General features: G+C 42.9%; 1 protein-coding gene and 1 long non-coding RNA gene across 6 annotated transcripts; one reads left to right on the top strand and one right to left on the bottom strand.

Annotated features, from left to right (window-relative positions):
* Window positions 1-562: 562 nt before the first annotated feature.
* On the top strand, window positions 563-12,405 carry LOC115161248 (uncharacterized). Of its 5 annotated transcripts, none has more exons than XM_029712062.1 (17): window positions 563-634; window positions 5,270-5,374; window positions 5,737-5,870; window positions 6,353-6,387; window positions 6,647-6,732; window positions 6,903-6,973; window positions 7,100-7,149; window positions 7,269-7,351; window positions 7,478-7,500; window positions 7,703-7,773; window positions 8,703-8,781; window positions 9,009-9,034; window positions 9,126-9,187; window positions 9,590-9,671; window positions 9,772-10,167; window positions 10,256-10,327; window positions 10,452-12,405. In XM_029712062.1, exons 2-17 carry the CDS (start codon window positions 5,354-5,356, stop codon window positions 10,526-10,528), a joined length of 1,368 nt encoding a protein of 455 aa, XP_029567922.1. In that variant the 5' UTR covers window positions 563-634; window positions 5,270-5,353; the 3' UTR covers window positions 10,529-12,405. The 5 variants fall into 5 exon arrangements, with proteins under 5 accessions (XP_029567922.1, XP_029567919.1, XP_029567918.1 ...); XM_029712059.1 differs by having other exon boundaries at window positions 568-820; window positions 9,605-9,671; XM_029712058.1 differs by having other exon boundaries at window positions 568-820; window positions 9,599-9,671.
* A 1,617-nt stretch (window positions 12,406-14,022) lies between these two features.
* LOC115161532 (uncharacterized) lies at window positions 14,023-15,071 on the bottom strand. The gene is made up of 2 exons (XR_003869281.1): window positions 14,753-15,071; window positions 14,023-14,562 (listed from the first exon to the last, which is right to left on the bottom strand). It is a non-coding gene; the product is annotated as an uncharacterized LOC115161532 (long non-coding RNA).
* Between the last annotated feature and the right edge of the window lie 3,437 nt (window positions 15,072-18,508).

Below are 18,508 nucleotides of genomic sequence, written 5' to 3'. Positions count from 1 at the left end.
CCCCAACTTTTCTGAGAAACATATTTAAACATTTTCCTTGTTGGACATAACACCAGGAAATGAGCTCCAATTGATTTTAATTTAAGAAATATGTTCCCAACTATTCATAAGCTTAATAGAGACCCGTGGTGGTAACCAACGTCAGCGAGGTTTGAAATGAACCGCAGACCACGTGTTTGGTCGTGCGGACCAGCGGTTTGCTGATGTCGGTGTTGTGAACAGAGTGCCCCATGGTGGCGGTGGGGTGATGGTACACCATTGCATTTTATCGATAGAAATTTGAACGCACAGAAAGACCGTGAATCGACCCTTTTCTTTTAGGGTGTCTTTGACCAACAGATGTATATCTGTATTCTCAGTCATGTGAAGTCCATAGATTCGGGCATAATTTATTCATTTCAATTGACTGATTTCCTCATTAACTTAGTAAAATCTTAGACATTGTTGCGTTTGTATTTTTGTTAAGTATAGTTGACGATCCCTGCCGTTTACTGTGGTTGGCCGTGCACAATACCCTCTTGCCCCCCCAAGTAGAATGAAACTAAAACCACACGGAGACTTGTGTAGACATTTCTGAAGAAGAGAAACCGGATGCCCAGCTAACACAGAATTTCGAAGTGGCAGACTGACGGAGGTTAGCGCGAACAATTTTCTGATTTTGAGAAGTTGTTGGGAAAGATAATAAACGAACACCTGCAGGATGGGTACCGAGCAACATGGCAAGAAAGTCCAATGCGTACTTTGTCAAACGTCCGAGGAAAATCGGGCAACTGGACCGTTATCAACGAAAGGTTCTGTCACCGCTCATCAGAACTGCTTGGTAAGATTAAACGCGCTATTGCTGCGACCAGTTATTGAAACTACGCGGGTCATTTTGCTTTGGTTGAAGATGTTGGTACTGATAGGCTAGCAAAGAGAACTAAAACGAGTTAATAGGGTTTTCCAAACTCAGTCCTCTTGACCCCAAGGGGTGCACGTTTGGGTTTTTGCGCTAGCACTCGAGATCCCCAAAGGTGGTCGTTTTGGTGTATTCAATACACAGCTGATTAAAGTAATCATCAAGATTTGATCATTTGAATCAACTGTATAGTGTTAGGGCGTGTACCCCCAGGGGTCCAGAGGACCGAGTTTGGGAAACACTGAGCTAACCAGCTGTGGTAAACCCGGTTGACAGTGGGGCCACAGGGTTTCTAAACCCAGAGGTGCAACATCGCGAGTTCCGGAACGTGTTCGTAAATTCACTCTAGAGCGCTCTGGACGTTTGTAAATTCACTCTAGAGCGCTCTGGACGTTCGTAAATTCACTCTAGAGCGCTCTGGACGTTCGTAAATTCACTCTAGAGCGCTCTGGACGTTCGTAAATTCACTCTAGAGCGCTCTGGACGTTCGTAAATTCACTATAGAGCGCTCAAAACGTTCGTAAATTCACTCTAGAGGTTCTGGACGTTTGTAAGTTCAGAGTGCACTCTTCTCAATCCTAAAACACAACATAGATTCGAGCCAGTGTCTTAGTTGAACATTTTGTTACTCCAACCTCGTGAAAGTAACACACATTTTCATTTTAGTAGAAAAAACTACTTAATATCGAAGGAGTGCCTTTGATTTGACAGCGTGCGCATGCGCAACACGGCCGTTATGCCTTTGCTAGATAACGTCGCCATGACAATGCCTACAGGTGTGATCGAGGGGTTTCTATTGGAGGAGCAGTTTTAGCCCATCTTCATTCTGTACTGTTTTTGGTGGGGCACTAATGCAGTTAGCCCCAGGCAAAGGTCTTCTCTGGCCTAGGTTGGAGATGTGGGCCAGTTATTTGGGGGTAATACTGAACGATTAACCAACATATTTTTTTCGGTTCTATTAAACAGCTAAATGGCGGACGTCTATTCAATTACTTGAATTCCATTTAGTTATTTTATTTTTTTGGTGATCCCAACGCGCCTTTTCTCTAGAAAAATCTAATAATTCACCAGAGAAATCAACTCAAGAACTATATGGGACGCTGGGCGAAAGGGAGTTTTCATTAAGCAAATATTCAACCTAGTTCAGCGCAAACGTAGTAATGAACTACAATGACCATAATCCACTGCGCCTGTTTTTTCCGTTTCGTAATTAGTTCCAACAGCCACAAAGTCATAAATCCTCCTATTACATTAGGTTGGATGCACGTAGACCGCATGAGAGAGGAATGTACACAACAACGACGCGATAGAGGGATAGACAGTTTGAAAGTATGCCTCGTCATCTTTGAAGAACTAGTCAAATGATATTGTCAGACAACTCTGCAGCTAGCCTAGCTAAATAGGATGACTGAAGACAGGACAGTATGGGGAGTACAGAGAAAGTTCAAATCAAATTTGATTTGTCACATGCGCCAGATACAACAGGTGAACCAACCATGAAATGCTTACTTAAAAGCCCTTAATCGGCAATGCCGTTTCAAGAAAATAGAGTTAAGAAAATAAACGAAAGTAAAAAAAAAAATAACAATAACGAGGCTATATATAACCTTAGGGGTTACCTGTACCGAGTCAATGTGCAGGGGTACAGGTTAGTGGAGGTCATTTGTACATGTAGGTAGGGGTAAAGTGACTATGCATGGCTAATAAACAGTAAGGGGTACAGGTTAGTGGAGGTCATTTGTACATGTAGGTAGGGGTAAAGTGACTATGTATAGATAATAAACAGTAAGGGGGTACAGGTTAGTGGAGGTCATTTGTACATGTAGGTAGGGGTAAAGTGACTATGTATAGATAATAAACAGTAAGGGGTACAGGTTAGTGGAGGTCATTTGTATATGTAGGTAGGGGTAAAGTGACTATGCATGGCTAATAAACAGTGAGTAGCAGCAGTGTAAAAACAAATGGGGGGGGGGGGTCAATGTAAATAGTCCAGGTGGCCATTTGATTAATTGTTCAGCGGTCTCATGGCTTGGGGGTAGAAGGAGCCTTTTTTGGACCTAGACTTGGTGCTCCTGTACCGCTTGCCATGCAGTAGCAGAGAGAACAGTTTATCCCTTGGGCGGCTGGAGTCTTTAACATTTATGTGGGCTTTCCTCTGACACCGCCTGGTATAGAGGTCCTGGATGGCAGGAAGCTCAGCCCCAGTGATGTACTGGGCCGTTCACACTACCCTCTGTAGCGCCTTATGGTCGGATGCCAAGCAGTTTACATACCAGGCGGTGATGCAACCGGTCAGGATGCTCTCAGTAGTGCAGCTGTAGAACTTTTTGAGGATCTGGGGACCCATGCCAAATGTTTTAAGTCTCCTGAGTGGTAATAGACATTGTCATGCCCTCTTCACGACTGTCTTGGTGTGTTTTGACCATGATAGTTTGTTGGTGATGTGGACACCAAGGAACGTGAAGCTCTCGACCTGCTCCACTACAGTCCTGTTGATGTGAATGGGTGCCTGTTTGGCCCTCCTTTTCCTCTTGTCCACGATCAGCTCTTTTGTCTTGCTCACGTTTAGGGAGAGGTTGTTGTCCTGGCACCACACTTCCAGGTCTCTGACCTCCTCACTATAGGCTGTCCCATCGTTGTCGGTGATCAGGCTTACCACCGTTATGTCGTCAGCAAACTTAATGATGGTGTTTGGGTCGTGCTTGGCTACGTGCGTGAACAGGGAGTACAGGAGGGGACTAAGCACGCACCCTGAGGGGCCCCTGTGTTGAGGGTCAGCGTGGCAGATGTGTTGTTGCCTACCCTTACCACCTGGGGGCGTCCCGTCAGGAAGTCCAGGATCCAGTTGCAGAGGGAGGTGTTTAGTCCCAGGGTCCTTGGCTTAGTGCCCACAAAGCTCATCACTATGGTGTTGAACACTGAGCTGTAGTCAATGAACAGCATTCTCACATAGGTGTTCCTTTTGTCCAGGTGGGAAAGAGCAGTGTGGAGTACAATTGAGATTGCGTCATCTGTGGATCTGTTGGGGCGGTATGCAAATTGGAGTGGGTCTAGGGTTTCTGGGATAATGGTGTTGAATTGAACCATGACCAGCCTTTCAAAACACTTCATGGCTACAGACGTGAGTGCTACGGGTCGGTAGTCATTTAGGCAGGTTAGTTTGGCGTTCTTGGGCACATGGAGTATGGTCGTCTGCTTGAAACATGTAGGTATTACAGACTCGGACAGGGAGACGTTGAAAATGTCAGTGAAGACACTTGCCAGTTGGTCCTCGCATGCTCTGAGTACACGTCCTGGTAATCTGTCTGGCCCCGCAGCCTTGTGAATGTTGACCTGGCTAAAGGTCTTGCTCACATCGGCTACGGAGAGCTGTTTGGCTGCTACTGCCTGAGTAGAGATGAGATAATGACTTTAAGGAATTCAAAATAATAAAGTAATCAAATAAAAACAAAGTCATATACAAAACTGAAACATTGTATTATTTCATTGTAATTTCCTATTATTCTATTTATCTCTACCCGAGGGTTTCCCCAAACTCAGTCCTGGGTGTCCCCCAACTGCTCCACAGTGGCATAGCGTCTAAGGCACTGCATCTCAGTGTTAGAGGCATCACTACAGACCTTGGTTTGATCCCTGGCAGTATCACAACTGGCCGTGATCGGGAGTCCCATAGGGCGGCGCACAATTGGCCCAGCATCGCCCGGGTTAGGGGAGGGTTTGGCCCGGGGTAGGCCGTCATTGTAAATAAGAATTTGTTCTTAACTGTCTTGCCTAGTTAAATAAAAAATAAATTGTGCTGAGGGATTACAGTGCTTTTCTAGGTCGGTTCAGTTTCGGTTAGACCAGAGTTTTCCAAACTCGGTCCTGGGGCCCCGCCTGGGTGCACGTTTAGTTATTTGCCCTAGCACCACACAGCTGATTTAAATTACCAACTAGGAGCGAGTTTGGAAACCCTGCATTAGGGGGAAAAATACTTGTCAGCAGAGCGGGGAGAAAATCCCCCACCCCAAAACATCTTCCCATGCGTGCCTTATGAGTTTAGTACAACTATCATACCCAATCAGAACCCCAAAAATAACATGTATTCCATTGTTTGTTTGTAAACAATGTAATTGTAAACAAACACTGAATGGCTTTGAAACATGGTTAAAACTAATGTTGATCTCTTGGATGGTCAGTCCTCCCATCCACAGCTCTGTGAATTTGATTGTTTACCTAACATTTACACCTATTATGTGTTTTATTAGTGTTTTTTGGGGGGAGATACGTGTTATGTAACCACTCATTCATAGATGCAAGGACTGACCATCTATGATAATCTCAGATTGCCCCTTTAACTTTCTGCTCTTCCATGTGTTGTCTGAATTGCAGCTGTATTCATCTGGGATTATTTGCCAGAATTCGCCAGAGTTTGACGACTTGTTTGGTTTCTCTGTGGAAGATGTCCTTAACGAGATGAAAAGGGGAAACAGACTGGTAAAGTTATTTTATTGTTTCCCTTCATTTTCATTTGATTTTAGTCATTTAGCAGACGCTCTTATCCAGAGCGACTTACAGTAGTGAATGCATACATTTCATAAATGTTTTTCTCCGTGCTGCAGGACCCATGCAGTAGAGTTGTGGGTATGAACAGCCTACTACCTTGTTGTAGAGCTGAGCATTGAGTCTGTAAGAGCGGTACTCCTCTCTCCTCTTCTCCTCTTCTCCTCTGCACCTCTGGTTGTTTGAAGGAATTCCATCTGTTTTAGTCGGATCCTGTAGTTATGTCTGATGTTTAGTTATCTAATGTAGCCATTACAAAACAAACTGTTACTTACTGTACTTATTCTCCTACCCAGATTTGTTACAGATGTAAGAAGAAGGGTGCCACGGTGGGATGTGAGGTGAAACGCTGTAAGAAGTCCTACCACTACCCCTGCGCTGTGCGAGATGGGGCCCAAAACGTTGATAACCATAGAGAAGAGAAGTTTACGTAAGTGAAATATATGTTTCAACTTCATTGCAAATGAGAGGGGGTTCTCACTGACCAACTTAAAGGGATACTTCAGGATTTTGGCAATGAAGCCCTTTATTTATTTAGTTGAAATTTTGCAGGATGAATTATTTTGAGATGCACCATCTTGTTTTCAAGTGTCCAAATGAAAAAGCAAAACAAACAAACAATAATTATCTGCTTCCCCAGAGTCAGATGAACTTGTGGATACCATTTTTATCTCTCTGCGTGCAGGTGGAAGGAAGTTGCATACTAGGGTTAGCGCAATGCGATACCATAGATTTTCAGTCAATGCGCTAACGATAATTAGCATTGGCTCGCAAAACTACCTCTAACTTCCTTCATACTGGATGCAGAAACATACAAATGGCATCCATGAGTTCATCTGACTCTGGGGAAGTAGATAAAGGTCATGAGCATGTTATTAAATGGGTCTCTATGACTGTCTCTGTGTTTTACAGGTTGTACTGTCAGAAGCATAATCTGGAGATCTCAGGTGAGGTGGCTGGCTCATGCCTGTAGGCTATCTGAGTAACTGTTACTGTAGTAGACATCAATGAATTTGTTTATCCCAATATCCATCTAGATGTGTTTAGTTGAATTAAATACCTATTAGTCCATCAGGGCAAATCTTCCTGGCTTTGTACAGAAACACGTAGCCTCTGCCGGTCCAGCTGGCAGCTCCAGCAAAAAGCTGTAAGTTAATGAGGTGTTTCTTTGACTTGTTGTTGAGGGATGTTTCTGTCTCAACACAGCAACCAACGGAACAGTGAGTAGAGCTTTATCTTCCAACGGTGATTCAGACACAGTGATGAACAACAATGGAGAAACGTCACCCAAGGTCTGTATTCCACTGACTGTACTGTAATAACACACATACAAGACAGGCTTATATATGACTGATTACCTGGTCACTATCCCTGTCCGCTGGCCAACATTGAACCACATCATCCAGCTAAATTCTGAGAAGCAAATACAAATAAATGAATCAATTTCCGTTCCCATTTCCAGCTGTTTTGTCTGGTCTGTGAGAGGAAAGAGGGAAGCATCAGTCCTGAACACATCGATAGTGGCATTGTCAAGTGAGTATGAGGAGGCATTTTTCATTCCAAAACAACATCTTTGCTCCTTAATTTCTATCATTAATGTCAGTACAGTGCTTTATTATTTAGTTGTGAGAGCCTGGCTTGTCTGTCTCTGTCACTTAGGTTGTATTGTGAAAAGCATAAACCACAGTCATTGCAGAAAGAGCTGAAAGGTAAGTCATTTGTCTCCAATGACTCACATCAACATAGACTTGACTTCTCCTTTGGTTGTGTTTCCCTGTAGTTTAAAGATCAGATTTATCATGTATAAATATATGTTTCAATTGTAAAGGACTTGATGCAGTGGCAGGACCCTTATCTTACTATGCTGGCTCCAACATGCCTACTAAACGACGGCAGAAACAAACACCCAAGGTGTGTATTTAGCTGTTGAGAATGGATGTACGTCTTCAGTTAAGAGAGTCACGGAATATGCTCATGTAACCATATATGATAATATCATAGTGAAACGTAATCTCTTTGCTTTTGCTGTTGAAACAGAGGCGGTTGAGCTGCTCTAGCACGTAAGTATGGAATTCATGTATGCGTGTTGCAGTTGGGTGGTCTGTTTCTTTGATGCTGACCTGCCCTGTTTTGCTTTTTGAGTGCTTGTAGCTTTATTAACATTCTTTGCAGTCAAAATGTTAAATATGTAAATATGTCTCTTTAATTCTCTGGGCACTATTTTTCTGAACACTGCACAAGTTGTTACTTTTTCTGTCACAGACTGCAAGTGGAATCATCAAAAAGGTCCAGAAAGGGGAGCAAGAGTATTCAGGACAATTTCTCAAACGCAGGTTACTTTATTTTTCCACTAGGCTCCCTTTTCATTATCTTGATTGTTGTTGATTTATATTGATACTGAACAAAAATGTAAACGCAACATACAACAATTTCAAACATTTTACTGAGTTACAGTTCATATAAGGAAATCAGTCAATTGAAATAAGTTCATTAGGCCCTCATCTATGGATTTCACATGACTGGTCAGGGGTGTAGCCATGGGTGGGCCTGGGAGAGCATAGGCCCACCCACTTTGAAGCCAAGCCCACCCACTGGGGAGCCAGGCCCAGCCAATCAGAATGAGTTTTTCCCCACAAAAGGGCTTTATTACAGACAGAAATACTCCTCAGTTTCATCAGCTGTCTGGGTGGCTGGTCTCAGATGACCCCGCAGGTGATGAAGCCAGATGTGGAGGTCCTGGGCTGGTGTGGTTACACATGGTCTGTGGTTGTGAGGCCGGTTGGATGTACTACCAAATTCTCTAAAATGACGTTGGAGGCGGCTTATGGTAGAGAATTAACATTAAATTCTCTGGCAACAGCTCTTGTGGACATTCCTGCAGTCAGCGTGCCAATTGCACACTCCCTCAAAACTTGAGACATCTGTAGCATTGTGTTGTGTGACAAAACTGCACATTTTAGTGGCCTTTTATTGTCCCCAGCACAAGCTGCACCTGTGTAATGATCATGCTGTTTAATCAGCTTCTTGATATACCACACCTGTCAGCTGGATGGATTATCTTGGCAAAAGAGAAATGCTCACTAACAGGGATGTAAACACATTTGTGCAAGAAATATGAGAGAAATAAGCTTTTTGTGCGTATGGAACATTTCTGGGATCTTTTATCTCGAGAAACACTTGCATTTTATTTTTGTTCAATATAGTTTTTACAAAGACGAGTGATGCATTGCATTGATTAGTATTTTTGTATGTTCTGTAACAGATGGAGATGTGAATGGATTTGACATGGAGTTAGCCCCTTTGGAGTCTGATCTGGAAGACGGTGTGTTCTCTGAACACAGGTAATGGTGCTCTAGTCTGGTGTCAATAAAACAACTTTCAATGGGGGCAGTGCATGTTTAGTCTGATGGCTATGAAAACCCAATCATGAGACATGTTATATTTTCAGTGTTGAGGCGGTTTCTGTGTAGGCCAAATATTCTAGAAAGGGAGGGAGGGAGATAACAGTTGCCTGCCTCTGTATTGTACAATGACGTTAGAAATATAATATTGCTCTCTTACATCCCAGAAATCATGCTGAGGCTCTCACCACAGGTAAAACATGTCAGGGTACACACACACACCATATTGCCAGGAGGTTTAATATCAAACCTGATAATAACAAAACCACTGTGGTTTTCCTCAGGATGTCAGCCAGAACCTGAAAACAGAGACGATAGCGATGGGGACCATACAGTCATAGACTCAGTGAGTTACACAACTCTGACTATTCTTGTCCAACACTTCCTGTGGCATTACTGTGTCTCTATCCTGGTCCTAAACTATTGGTTTGATCATTACTGTGTCTCTATCCTGGTCCTAAACCATTGGTTTGATCATTACTGTGTCTCTATCCTGGTCCTAAACTATTGGTTTGATCATTACTGTGTATCTATCCTGGTCCTAAACTATTGGTTTGATCATTATTGTGTCTCTATCCTGGTCCTAAACTATTGGTTTGATCATTACTGTGTGTCTATCCTGGTCCTGAACTATTGGTTTCATCATTACTGTGTCTCTATCCTGGTCCTAAACCATTGGTTTGTTCATTACTGTGTTTCTATCCTGGTCCTAAACTATTGGTTTGTTCATTACTGTGTCTCTATACTGGATGCTGAGTCTCAGAGTCTGTTGCGGCCTGTGACGCTATGTCTGGCATCTGAAGAACCCTCTCAGGACACAAACCTCTCAGGTAACTACTCACCTCCTACACTCCTTACTATCCCTACTTATCAGTTTAGTCTTGGAAAAGCTTTGATAATGCAGACATTTCCTGTTCTCTCTCCTCTCAGTGTGCAGTTCTCAACCGTGTTCTGAGGCTAGTCCTGGTTCACCTGTCCTCTCTGGTCAACACGGCATCTCTCTCACACTTGGTCCCATCTCATCCGTCCACTCTGGTCCACTCAATGTCACCAACACACCTACTCGTACCAGTCCACCAGTCTCACCCGTCCCCCCTGATTGCTGTTTCACCCCTGTGTCCTCTCCACACTCTGTCTCCGATCGTCCTCCGGCTGGGCCCGGAGGCCTGGGTTCACCTATTGGTTCTGGCTCTGACTCTGCAGCCAGCAGAGTGTTCTGGAGGAGGTGTAACGAAGCAGGCTGTACAGAGTCCATCTTCACCACCTTCTTCTCTGACATGGTCAGCATCTCCAATAGGATCCTGTCGGATAACGCCAGTCAGGAGGGTGAGTGGCATGGTTGGGTTGTATAAAACCAATGAATCCCTGTTGGGAGCATATTATCAGAATCGGTAACTTTGTTTCTCGCTCTCAGATTATGATCTCTCTCTGAGAGTGATGGAGGCTTCTGGAAAATTATCACAGATGCTCTCAGAGCAGGAGAGAGGTGAGAATTGGTGGTTTAATTACCGGTGTACAGGAGTTTTCATAGCATTGTGTGAATGTTAAGGCTTCAAAAAATTTTTTAAAGCTTGTGAAATCTAAATCTAATGTATTCTACCCCTGTTCAGAGTTTAAGAAGAAGCAAATGGAGTTACAGAGAGCTACGGCAGCCATAAGGGATGCCAGGTCAGCCCTGAAGAGATAAGCAGCCCTGCCAGATCAACTACAACCCCCATAATCCACCTTCCCTCATTCAGTTCATTAACATCCCAAGATTTTATGGGGTGCATTATGCAGCCATATTGAGAATTTGATTTCACAATAGTTTAAGTAGTTCAACTTTCTTACCTTGTCAATATTATAATCCTCCCCAAAAAGTACTGTTATTGTTTATACTGTATGTTCAACCTTCGAGACCGAGAACCAATTATGAAACAAGAGTTTGCCATTTTGCTTGCCAGTAACAAAAGGACATTTTACCTTTAAACAATATATATTTTTATGTAAATATATATTTCTATAAATAGATCCCCAAAAGTGTTGCTATTGTGTTGATAGCTAGTATACAAATCATTAGGAACACCTGCTCTTTCCATGACATAAACTGACCAGGTGGATCCAGGTGAAAGCTATGACCCCTTATTGATGTCACATGTTAAATCCACTTCAATCCGTGTTGGAAGGGGAGAAGACAGGTTAAAGAACGATTGTGTGTGTGTGCCATTCAGAGGGCGAATGGACAAGACAAACGATTTAAGTGCCTTTAAACGGGTATGGTAGTACGTGTCAATCATACTGGTTTGTGTCAAGAACTGCAGCACTGCTGGGTTTTTCACACTCAACAGTCTCCCCGTGTGTATCAAGAATGGTCCACCACCAAAATGACAGCCAGCTTTACACTACTATGGAGTCAACATGGGCCAACATCCCTGTGAAACTCCTTCGACACCTTGTAGAGTCTATGCCCTGACGAATTGAGGCTGTTCAGAGAGCAACTCAATATTAAGGTGTTCCTAATGTTTGGTATACTCAGAGTGCTGCCATCCTGTCAGAAGGTAACAGATCATTTTATTACAATGGTTAAGATGGATTTTCATTGTGTTCCATGGTGTTATTTGTCCCCTAGTGGAGCTTTCTGGTACTTAGACTGTACGCAAACAGGAAGTAGAGAATTCGTTCTGCACGCATAGAAGCAGCTAAAAACAACGCTACGGTGCAGGTCTTTCAGTGTAGCTATTTCTTGTCACGCTTCAGCCTCGGAAAATATTTGTAAGTTCGATTCAAGCATTTAGCTAGTGATGATAATCGTGTTATTGGTAGAGTTGCTTACATATCAATGTTGGTTGGTTGTATTTACTCACAGAAATTGCTATGCTTTTCATGTATGTCGTCAGCTGTATTACTTTGCTCGTGCGTCATGTAAACGAATTGTAAAACATACAATACTGAAGTTTTGTTACTGTTTGTAGTGTAATATGCTTTGTTATTCTACAGAGATGGTTGTACATTAGAGTAATGAAAGGAGTTAGCCAATTACCATATGAGTAACAATTAGCTACATGGTTTGGCGTCATGCCAGATGCATGGTACCCTCAGCACGTGCTTTGTATTTTCATGCAACTTCAAATGTATAATGTACAGCTACAGCATGTCGATTTGAATACTAAAGTATATTCCTTTTTGTATTTTGCAGTTTCACAACAAACGTTTTCAATATATTCATTCAAGAAAAGTCACGCCTTGGGAGTTTTATTGAAGACTTAGTTGTTAGCTATCTGTCTAGTTTTGCATTGGAACGCAATTCAAGGGCAGAATACTCAGTGTATATTTGTATGTGAAATTGTTGCTTTGCGTAGTACCTCAAAGCATTCATTTCAATCATTTTTATATCCCGGCCTGAACTTTTTAACGTCTTCTGTACTTAGAACTTCTTATCTACATGATTAGAGTTTAGAGTTATTCATAAATCATATGGATAGGAACAACTTGCATGTGTCTAATTGCTCATCCACTTTTCTTTTAACTGCACTGTTACATGTTTGCACACTTTTTATTCATTCAGTAATAAATGAACTAAACTTGTCTGTGGCAGATTAGTTTCCCTCATTCTTAGGTGATAAACACCACACTTGGATCTGAACCATGAACCTTCTGCATGGCAACCGGCATGTTATGCCCTTCACCGTCACTTTTACATCATGCTGTAAGCTATGGTCTAAAGTACTTAAGTCGTTTTTTGCGGTATCTTTACTATTTATATTTTTGCCAACTTTTACTTTACTACATTCCTAAAGAAAATAATGTACTTTTTACTCCATACATTTTCCCTGACACCCAAAAGTACTCGTTACATTTTGAATGCTTAGCAGGATAGACAATTTTCCTAATTCACATACTTATCAAGAGAACATCCCAGGTCGTCCCTACTGCCTCTGATCTGATGGACTAACTAAACACAAATGCTTTGTTTGTAAATTCTGCCTGAGTGTTGGAGTGTGCCCCTGGCTATCTGTCCAAAAATATAAACGGTGCTGTTTGCTTTGCTTAATAAGGAATTAGAACTTGTTTATACTTTTACTTTTGATACTTAAGTACATTTTTAGCAATTCCATTTACTTTTGAAACTTAAGTATATTTAAAATCAAATACCTTTAGACTTTTACTCAAGTAGTATTTTACTGGGTGACTTTCACTTGTCATTTTCTATTAAGGTATCTTTACTTTTACTCAAGTATGACAATTGGGTACTTTTTCCACCACAGTAAACCTGGTGTTTAGGCCAATCAGATAAGCTCTGAAAAAGATCTGATGTGATTGGTCAAAAGAGAAATTAGTGAAAAAATCTAACAATTGGGTTGCCTGTCCAAACACAATGCAATCCACGCTCATATTTTGATTGGGATTCAATCACGTTTGTGGACAAGCAGCTTTCAAAGGCAAAGTTACCGTGTTCCAGGACATTGGATTAAAGGTAAACGCAGCATGTCGGTTCATTTGGAAACTACTGGAAGTCAAGTGCACTATTTTAGCATGGTTTCAGATTGCCTGCCTTTATTAGGCTATTGTGAAAACTGGTATACCTTTTTTAAGAAAGGACATCAAGATTAGTTGTTTTTATTTGACTCTCACCTGGGGTGTTTTCAGTTGGATTAAAGGTTTGCTGCATTGAGTGATGGTTTGTACAGAAGGAATCCTTTCCCCAAAATGTTTTTCTACGTTCTTGAACAGACTTTGTAGTATGTTTGCTCCGTTTGCTGGGGGTGGCTTGAAGCAATGAGTGACTTATTTAAAAGGGCAGAGGTGCACAAACCCAACTCCTCACCGTTTTCAACTGGTCATTCAGAACATCACCGTTTTCCATTTAGTTGAAAACTGCACACAATTTTTCCGTACTGAACGCAGCCCTGGACTCCAACCACTGAGCTTTCATCTAACCCAGGGGTGTCAAATTTCATTCCACAGAGGGCCGTGTGTCTGCAGGTTTTAGTTTTTTCCTTTCAATTAAGACCTAGACAACAAGGTGAGGGGAGTTCCTTACTAATTAGTGACCTTAATTCTTCAAGTACAAGGGGGGACCACCGCGGCCCCCTGTCAACCCCTCGTGCCACAGTTTGGGAACCACTGATCTAACTGATCAAATGTGTTCTGCCCTTGAGGTAAAGTGGCCTTCAGAACTGGATCCAATAAGGAAAACTGTACTGAGCTGGTCAGTGTATTTTTATTGGTTCAGCAGTCTGGGGTCATATTGAGAAAGGCCAACTGGCACTTCATACAATTGGCATAATCATAGAAATAAATGACTGATTGTTGGAATGGAATCATAACTGGAACCAGACACTCGTCAAAGCAAAGCAACCTTGACCCAGCCATCTCACACTCAGTATGTCAGTAAATATATCTACAAATAATTTTTAATAAGCATAAAAAATAGGCAATTTATAATATTCCTGTACAGCTGAGATACAGTATAGTGCATACATTACTGAAAAGTAGCAATACTTTATGTCTGAAATAATCTAACATCTTTCAACACAGGCTGAAAATACTGCATCCAAAAACTCAGCCAGCCCAATGTTCTCTAGGAACTCTGTCATGGTTTAAATTGACCCTCTGCACAGGTTTTTGTTGTTGAATTTTTTAAGGATTGGTGTGATTTCACGTGGTCCACAGATGTATCGCAGAAGATCCGTGTTATATCTCAATTGAAATGTAAAGGCAATGTTCCCGACGTGTGCTCAACTATGGGGCAAAACAGAGGGTGTTGGCTTAGATTATTGACAACACAAACTTCACATTGAGTACTTGTCGCAATTACAGTGTTAAAGTTGTTGGTTAGCTAGCTAGCACATTTTTTGCCATGTTAGCATTGACATGAAATCAATCAAAACACCTAAAAACAACACATGGTATAAAACTAGCCCAAACGAACCAGCTACAATTCCGCCCATGGCAGCTCGTTGACCGTTCAGAATCATCACAAAGCGGCTTCATCGAGGCGTGCGCAGACTTTTCATGATGTTGTCAGCAAACCCGTCTCCATGTCGGCACAATCGGAAATTACCTTGACATTTTTACGCGGCTCTTCTGCGATATGGATTGAATCCAGCCCTATGACAAGACAACCATTTTATAACCTGAGACCCTCTTAATTTTGGGGCATGGATATCACCAGAGTGATATCTGGCCGTAGTGATAAAATACATACTCAATCTCCCACAACCCACTGCACCACATCAGGAAGTGCAGACGTGCTCCTCACTTGTCAAGAACAAACTTAATCCACACGTACGATTGGAAGGAAGGAAAAAAGGGAAATTAAAAAAACTGGCCTACAGAGACGCAGGATGAAACTACCAAATTGCAGATGGAGACAGAAAATGATATCCATATCTAATACGTCGTCAAATCTAATACGTCCTCTGAACAATTCCTTAACAACCCTAATACAGTGGTTAGGGTAGCTTCTTCTGAATGTCCTTTGCCACCAATCTCATGTGCAGTAGACAGACAACCAGAAGCAGGCACTGTGGCTAACACTAAGACTAATGTGACAGCTGGGTGGCTCTGTATCAGACCACAGGCCAGGGCCTTGTTAGCACAGCTTTAGCATAGCCCCCTTTGAGGGAGACTGTGGGAGGGGAATCAGTGCAGTTCAGTGGTCAGTTCTGGTTCCACAGCGACTGGCTCTGCAGATTAACTCTTTGAACAGGATGCCTTGGATCTGCCAGAAGGCCGCAGTCTGGGTCACCTCCGTCAGGTGGTGCACACAGAATTTAAAGCAGAACTCCTCTAGATCCGAGAAACGCGACAGGGTTAAACAGGAAATAGGAAGTTAGCACTCCAACCATCACACTGGAATAGAAATTAAGCGAGAACTCAACTGACCCTAACCCTCCTGGGTCATGTTCAGTAGGCACGAAATGGAAGAAAACGGTCTGAAACTGGGAGGTACTAATTAAACCTGTCCAATGACAAACGCTCATCCTTCTTTGCTATGGTGTGCCCTAATGAACACGTCTCTGGACTAGGCTTGGTAGAAGTTACAGTAATGAACACAACCCTGGAGTAGGCTTGGTAGAAGTTGCTCCTAACCACAGCTACAGGGTGAAATATGTTAATACAGATTGGATGAAGGGTTATCTGTTGCTAGGTGTGGGACTGACCTCTGCGTCGTGGCACACAGCGAGACTCTCTTGATGATGTACTGACAAGACGCTTCAGGCGGTTGTCACAGTAGGCCGTGGCCAGGTCCAGCAGACCTAACACAACGATACAGGATAGACACTCTGGTTGTCACAGTAGGCCGTGGCCAGGTCCAGCAGACCTAACACAACGATACAGGATAGACAGTCTGGTTGTCACAGTAGGCCGTGGCCAGGTCCAGCAGACCTAACACAACGATACAGGATAGACAGTCTGGTTGTCACAGTAGGCCGTGGCCAGGTCCAGCAGACCTAACACAACGATACAGCATAGACAGTCTGGTTGTCACAGTAGGCCGTGGCCAGGTCCAGCAGACCTAACACAACGATACAGCATAGACAGTCTGGTTGTCACAGTAGGCCGTGGCCAGGTCCAGCAGACCTAACACAACGATACAGGATAGACAGTCTGGTTGTCACAGTAGGCCGTGGCCAGGTCCAGCAGACCTAACACAACGATACAGGATAGACAGTCTGGTTGTCACAGTAGGCCGTGGCCAGGTCCAGCAGACCTAACACAACGATACAGGATAGACAGTCTGGTTGTCACAGTAGGCCGTGGCCAGGTCCAGCAGACCTAACACAACGATACAGGATAGACAGCCTGGATCACTGTTGACTTTGGATGTTTGCTTGGTTATGTGTATGTATTGCATGTTTCTGGACCTTTATAACTCAATGACCCTTGGTCTATAGAGGAGTTATACAGTGAGGGGAAAAAGTATTTGATCCCCTGCTGATTTTGTACGTTTGCCCACTGACAAAGAAATGATCAGTCTATCATTTTAATGGTAGGTTTATTTCAACAGTGAGAGCCAGAATAACAACAAGGAAGTAGGAGTGGAGCTAGGCACTGCAGGGCCTTGATTAACCTCTACATCACCAGAGGAACAGAGGAGGAGTAGGATAAGGGTATGGCTAAGGGCTATAAGAACTGGTCGTCTAGTATGTTCGGAACAGAGAGTAAAAGGAGCAGGTTTCTGGGTGCGGTAGAATAGATTCAAGGCATAATGTACAGACAAAGGTAAGGTAGGATGTGAATACAGGGGAGGTAAACCTAGGCATTGAGTGTTGATGAGAGAGGTATTGTCTCTAGAGACATCAATTAAACCAGGTGAGGTCACCGCATGTGTGGGAGATGGGACAAGAGAGTTAGCTGATGCATATGGAGCAGGGCTAGAGGCTCCACAGTGAAATAAGACAATAGTCAGTAATCAAAACAGCAATGGACAAGGCATATTGACATTAGGGAGAGGCATGCGTAGCCGAGTGATCATAGTGTCTGCCAACCTGCTCTAGCTGTAGCTATTGTGGGCCCAGGAAAACAGCTCGCTCTCTGATACACACAATGGGGGAAACGGTTGGTCAGAAACCGGAACTAGTAGTAGAAACACTTAGAACAGACGTCAGCTCTATGGAAGATATTTCCATGTCCAACATTCTGTGACATCCTCTTGAACGTTGTGGCCCTGTTCTCTATGCGCTGTAGTATCCTCAGTGGCCGGGACTGAGGCTGACCCTGAGTGGGAGGAAAATGAAGTCCAGCTTCTTAGGTAGGATGGTGCTCTGGCTGTCCCCTATTCCCAGACAGTTACTGCAATTCAGAACAAACACATACACTTGCCAGAGAGAGAGAGAGAGAGAGATGGGTCACTTTACCCCTACCTACATGTACAAATTACCTTGACTAACCTGTACCCCTGCACATTGACTCGGTACTGGTACCCCTGTATATAGCCTCATTATTATTATTATTATTGTGTTACTTTTTTTGTATTTTTTTACTTTAGTTTATTTAGAAAATATTTTCTTTACTCTATTTCTTGAACTGCATTGATGGTTAAGGGCTTGTAAGTAAGCGTTTCACGGTAAGGTCTACATCTGTTGTATTCGGCGCATGTGACAAATCCAATTTGATTTGAGGTAAAACACACACACACCGCGACTATTCCAGTCATCTGATTACTCACATATTGTCAAGGGTGATGTATACTGAACAAAAATATAAAATGCAACATGTAAAGTGTTTGTCCCATGTTTCATGAGCTGAAATAAAAGATCCCAAAAGCTTATTTCTCTCATTTTGTGCATAACTTTGTTTACATCCCTGTTAATGAGCGTTTCTCCTTTGCCAAGATAATCCATCCTCCTGACAGGTGTGGCATATCAAGAAGCTGATTAAACAGCATGATCATTACACAGGTGCACTTGTGCTGGGGACAATAAAAGGCCACTCTAAAATGTGCAGTTTCGTCACACAACACAATGCCACAAATGTTTCAAGTTGAGGGTGTGTGCAATTGGCATGCTGACTGCATGAAGTCCAACAGAGCTGTTGCCAGAATTTAATGTTAATTGCTCTACCATAAGCCGCCTCCAACGTCGTTTTAGAGAATTTGGCAGTTCATCCAACCGGCCTCACAACCACAGACCACGTTTTACCCTGCCAGTACAGGACCTCCACATCCGGCTTCTTCACCTGC

This window comes from Salmo trutta, chromosome 24 (genome assembly GCF_901001165.1).
Source record: "Salmo trutta chromosome 24, fSalTru1.1, whole genome shotgun sequence".
NCBI lineage: Eukaryota > Metazoa > Chordata > Actinopteri > Salmoniformes > Salmonidae > Salmo > Salmo trutta.
This window is presented reverse-complemented; position numbering and strand designations above follow the sequence as displayed.

Bases quoted from the DNA above. Each gene is read 5' to 3' on its own strand.
- LOC115161248 (XM_029712057.1), top strand. From the start codon at position 701: ATGGGTACCGAGCAACATGGCAAGAAAGTCCAATGCGTACTTTGTCAA. The intron at 8,782-9,008 runs GTAATGGTGCTC...CTTACATCCCAG, and splicing joins GGTGTGTTCTCTGAACACAG to AAATCATGCTGAGGCTCTCA. The intron at 10,168-10,255 runs GTGAGTGGCATG...TCTCGCTCTCAG, and splicing joins GGATAACGCCAGTCAGGAGG to ATTATGATCTCTCTCTGAGA.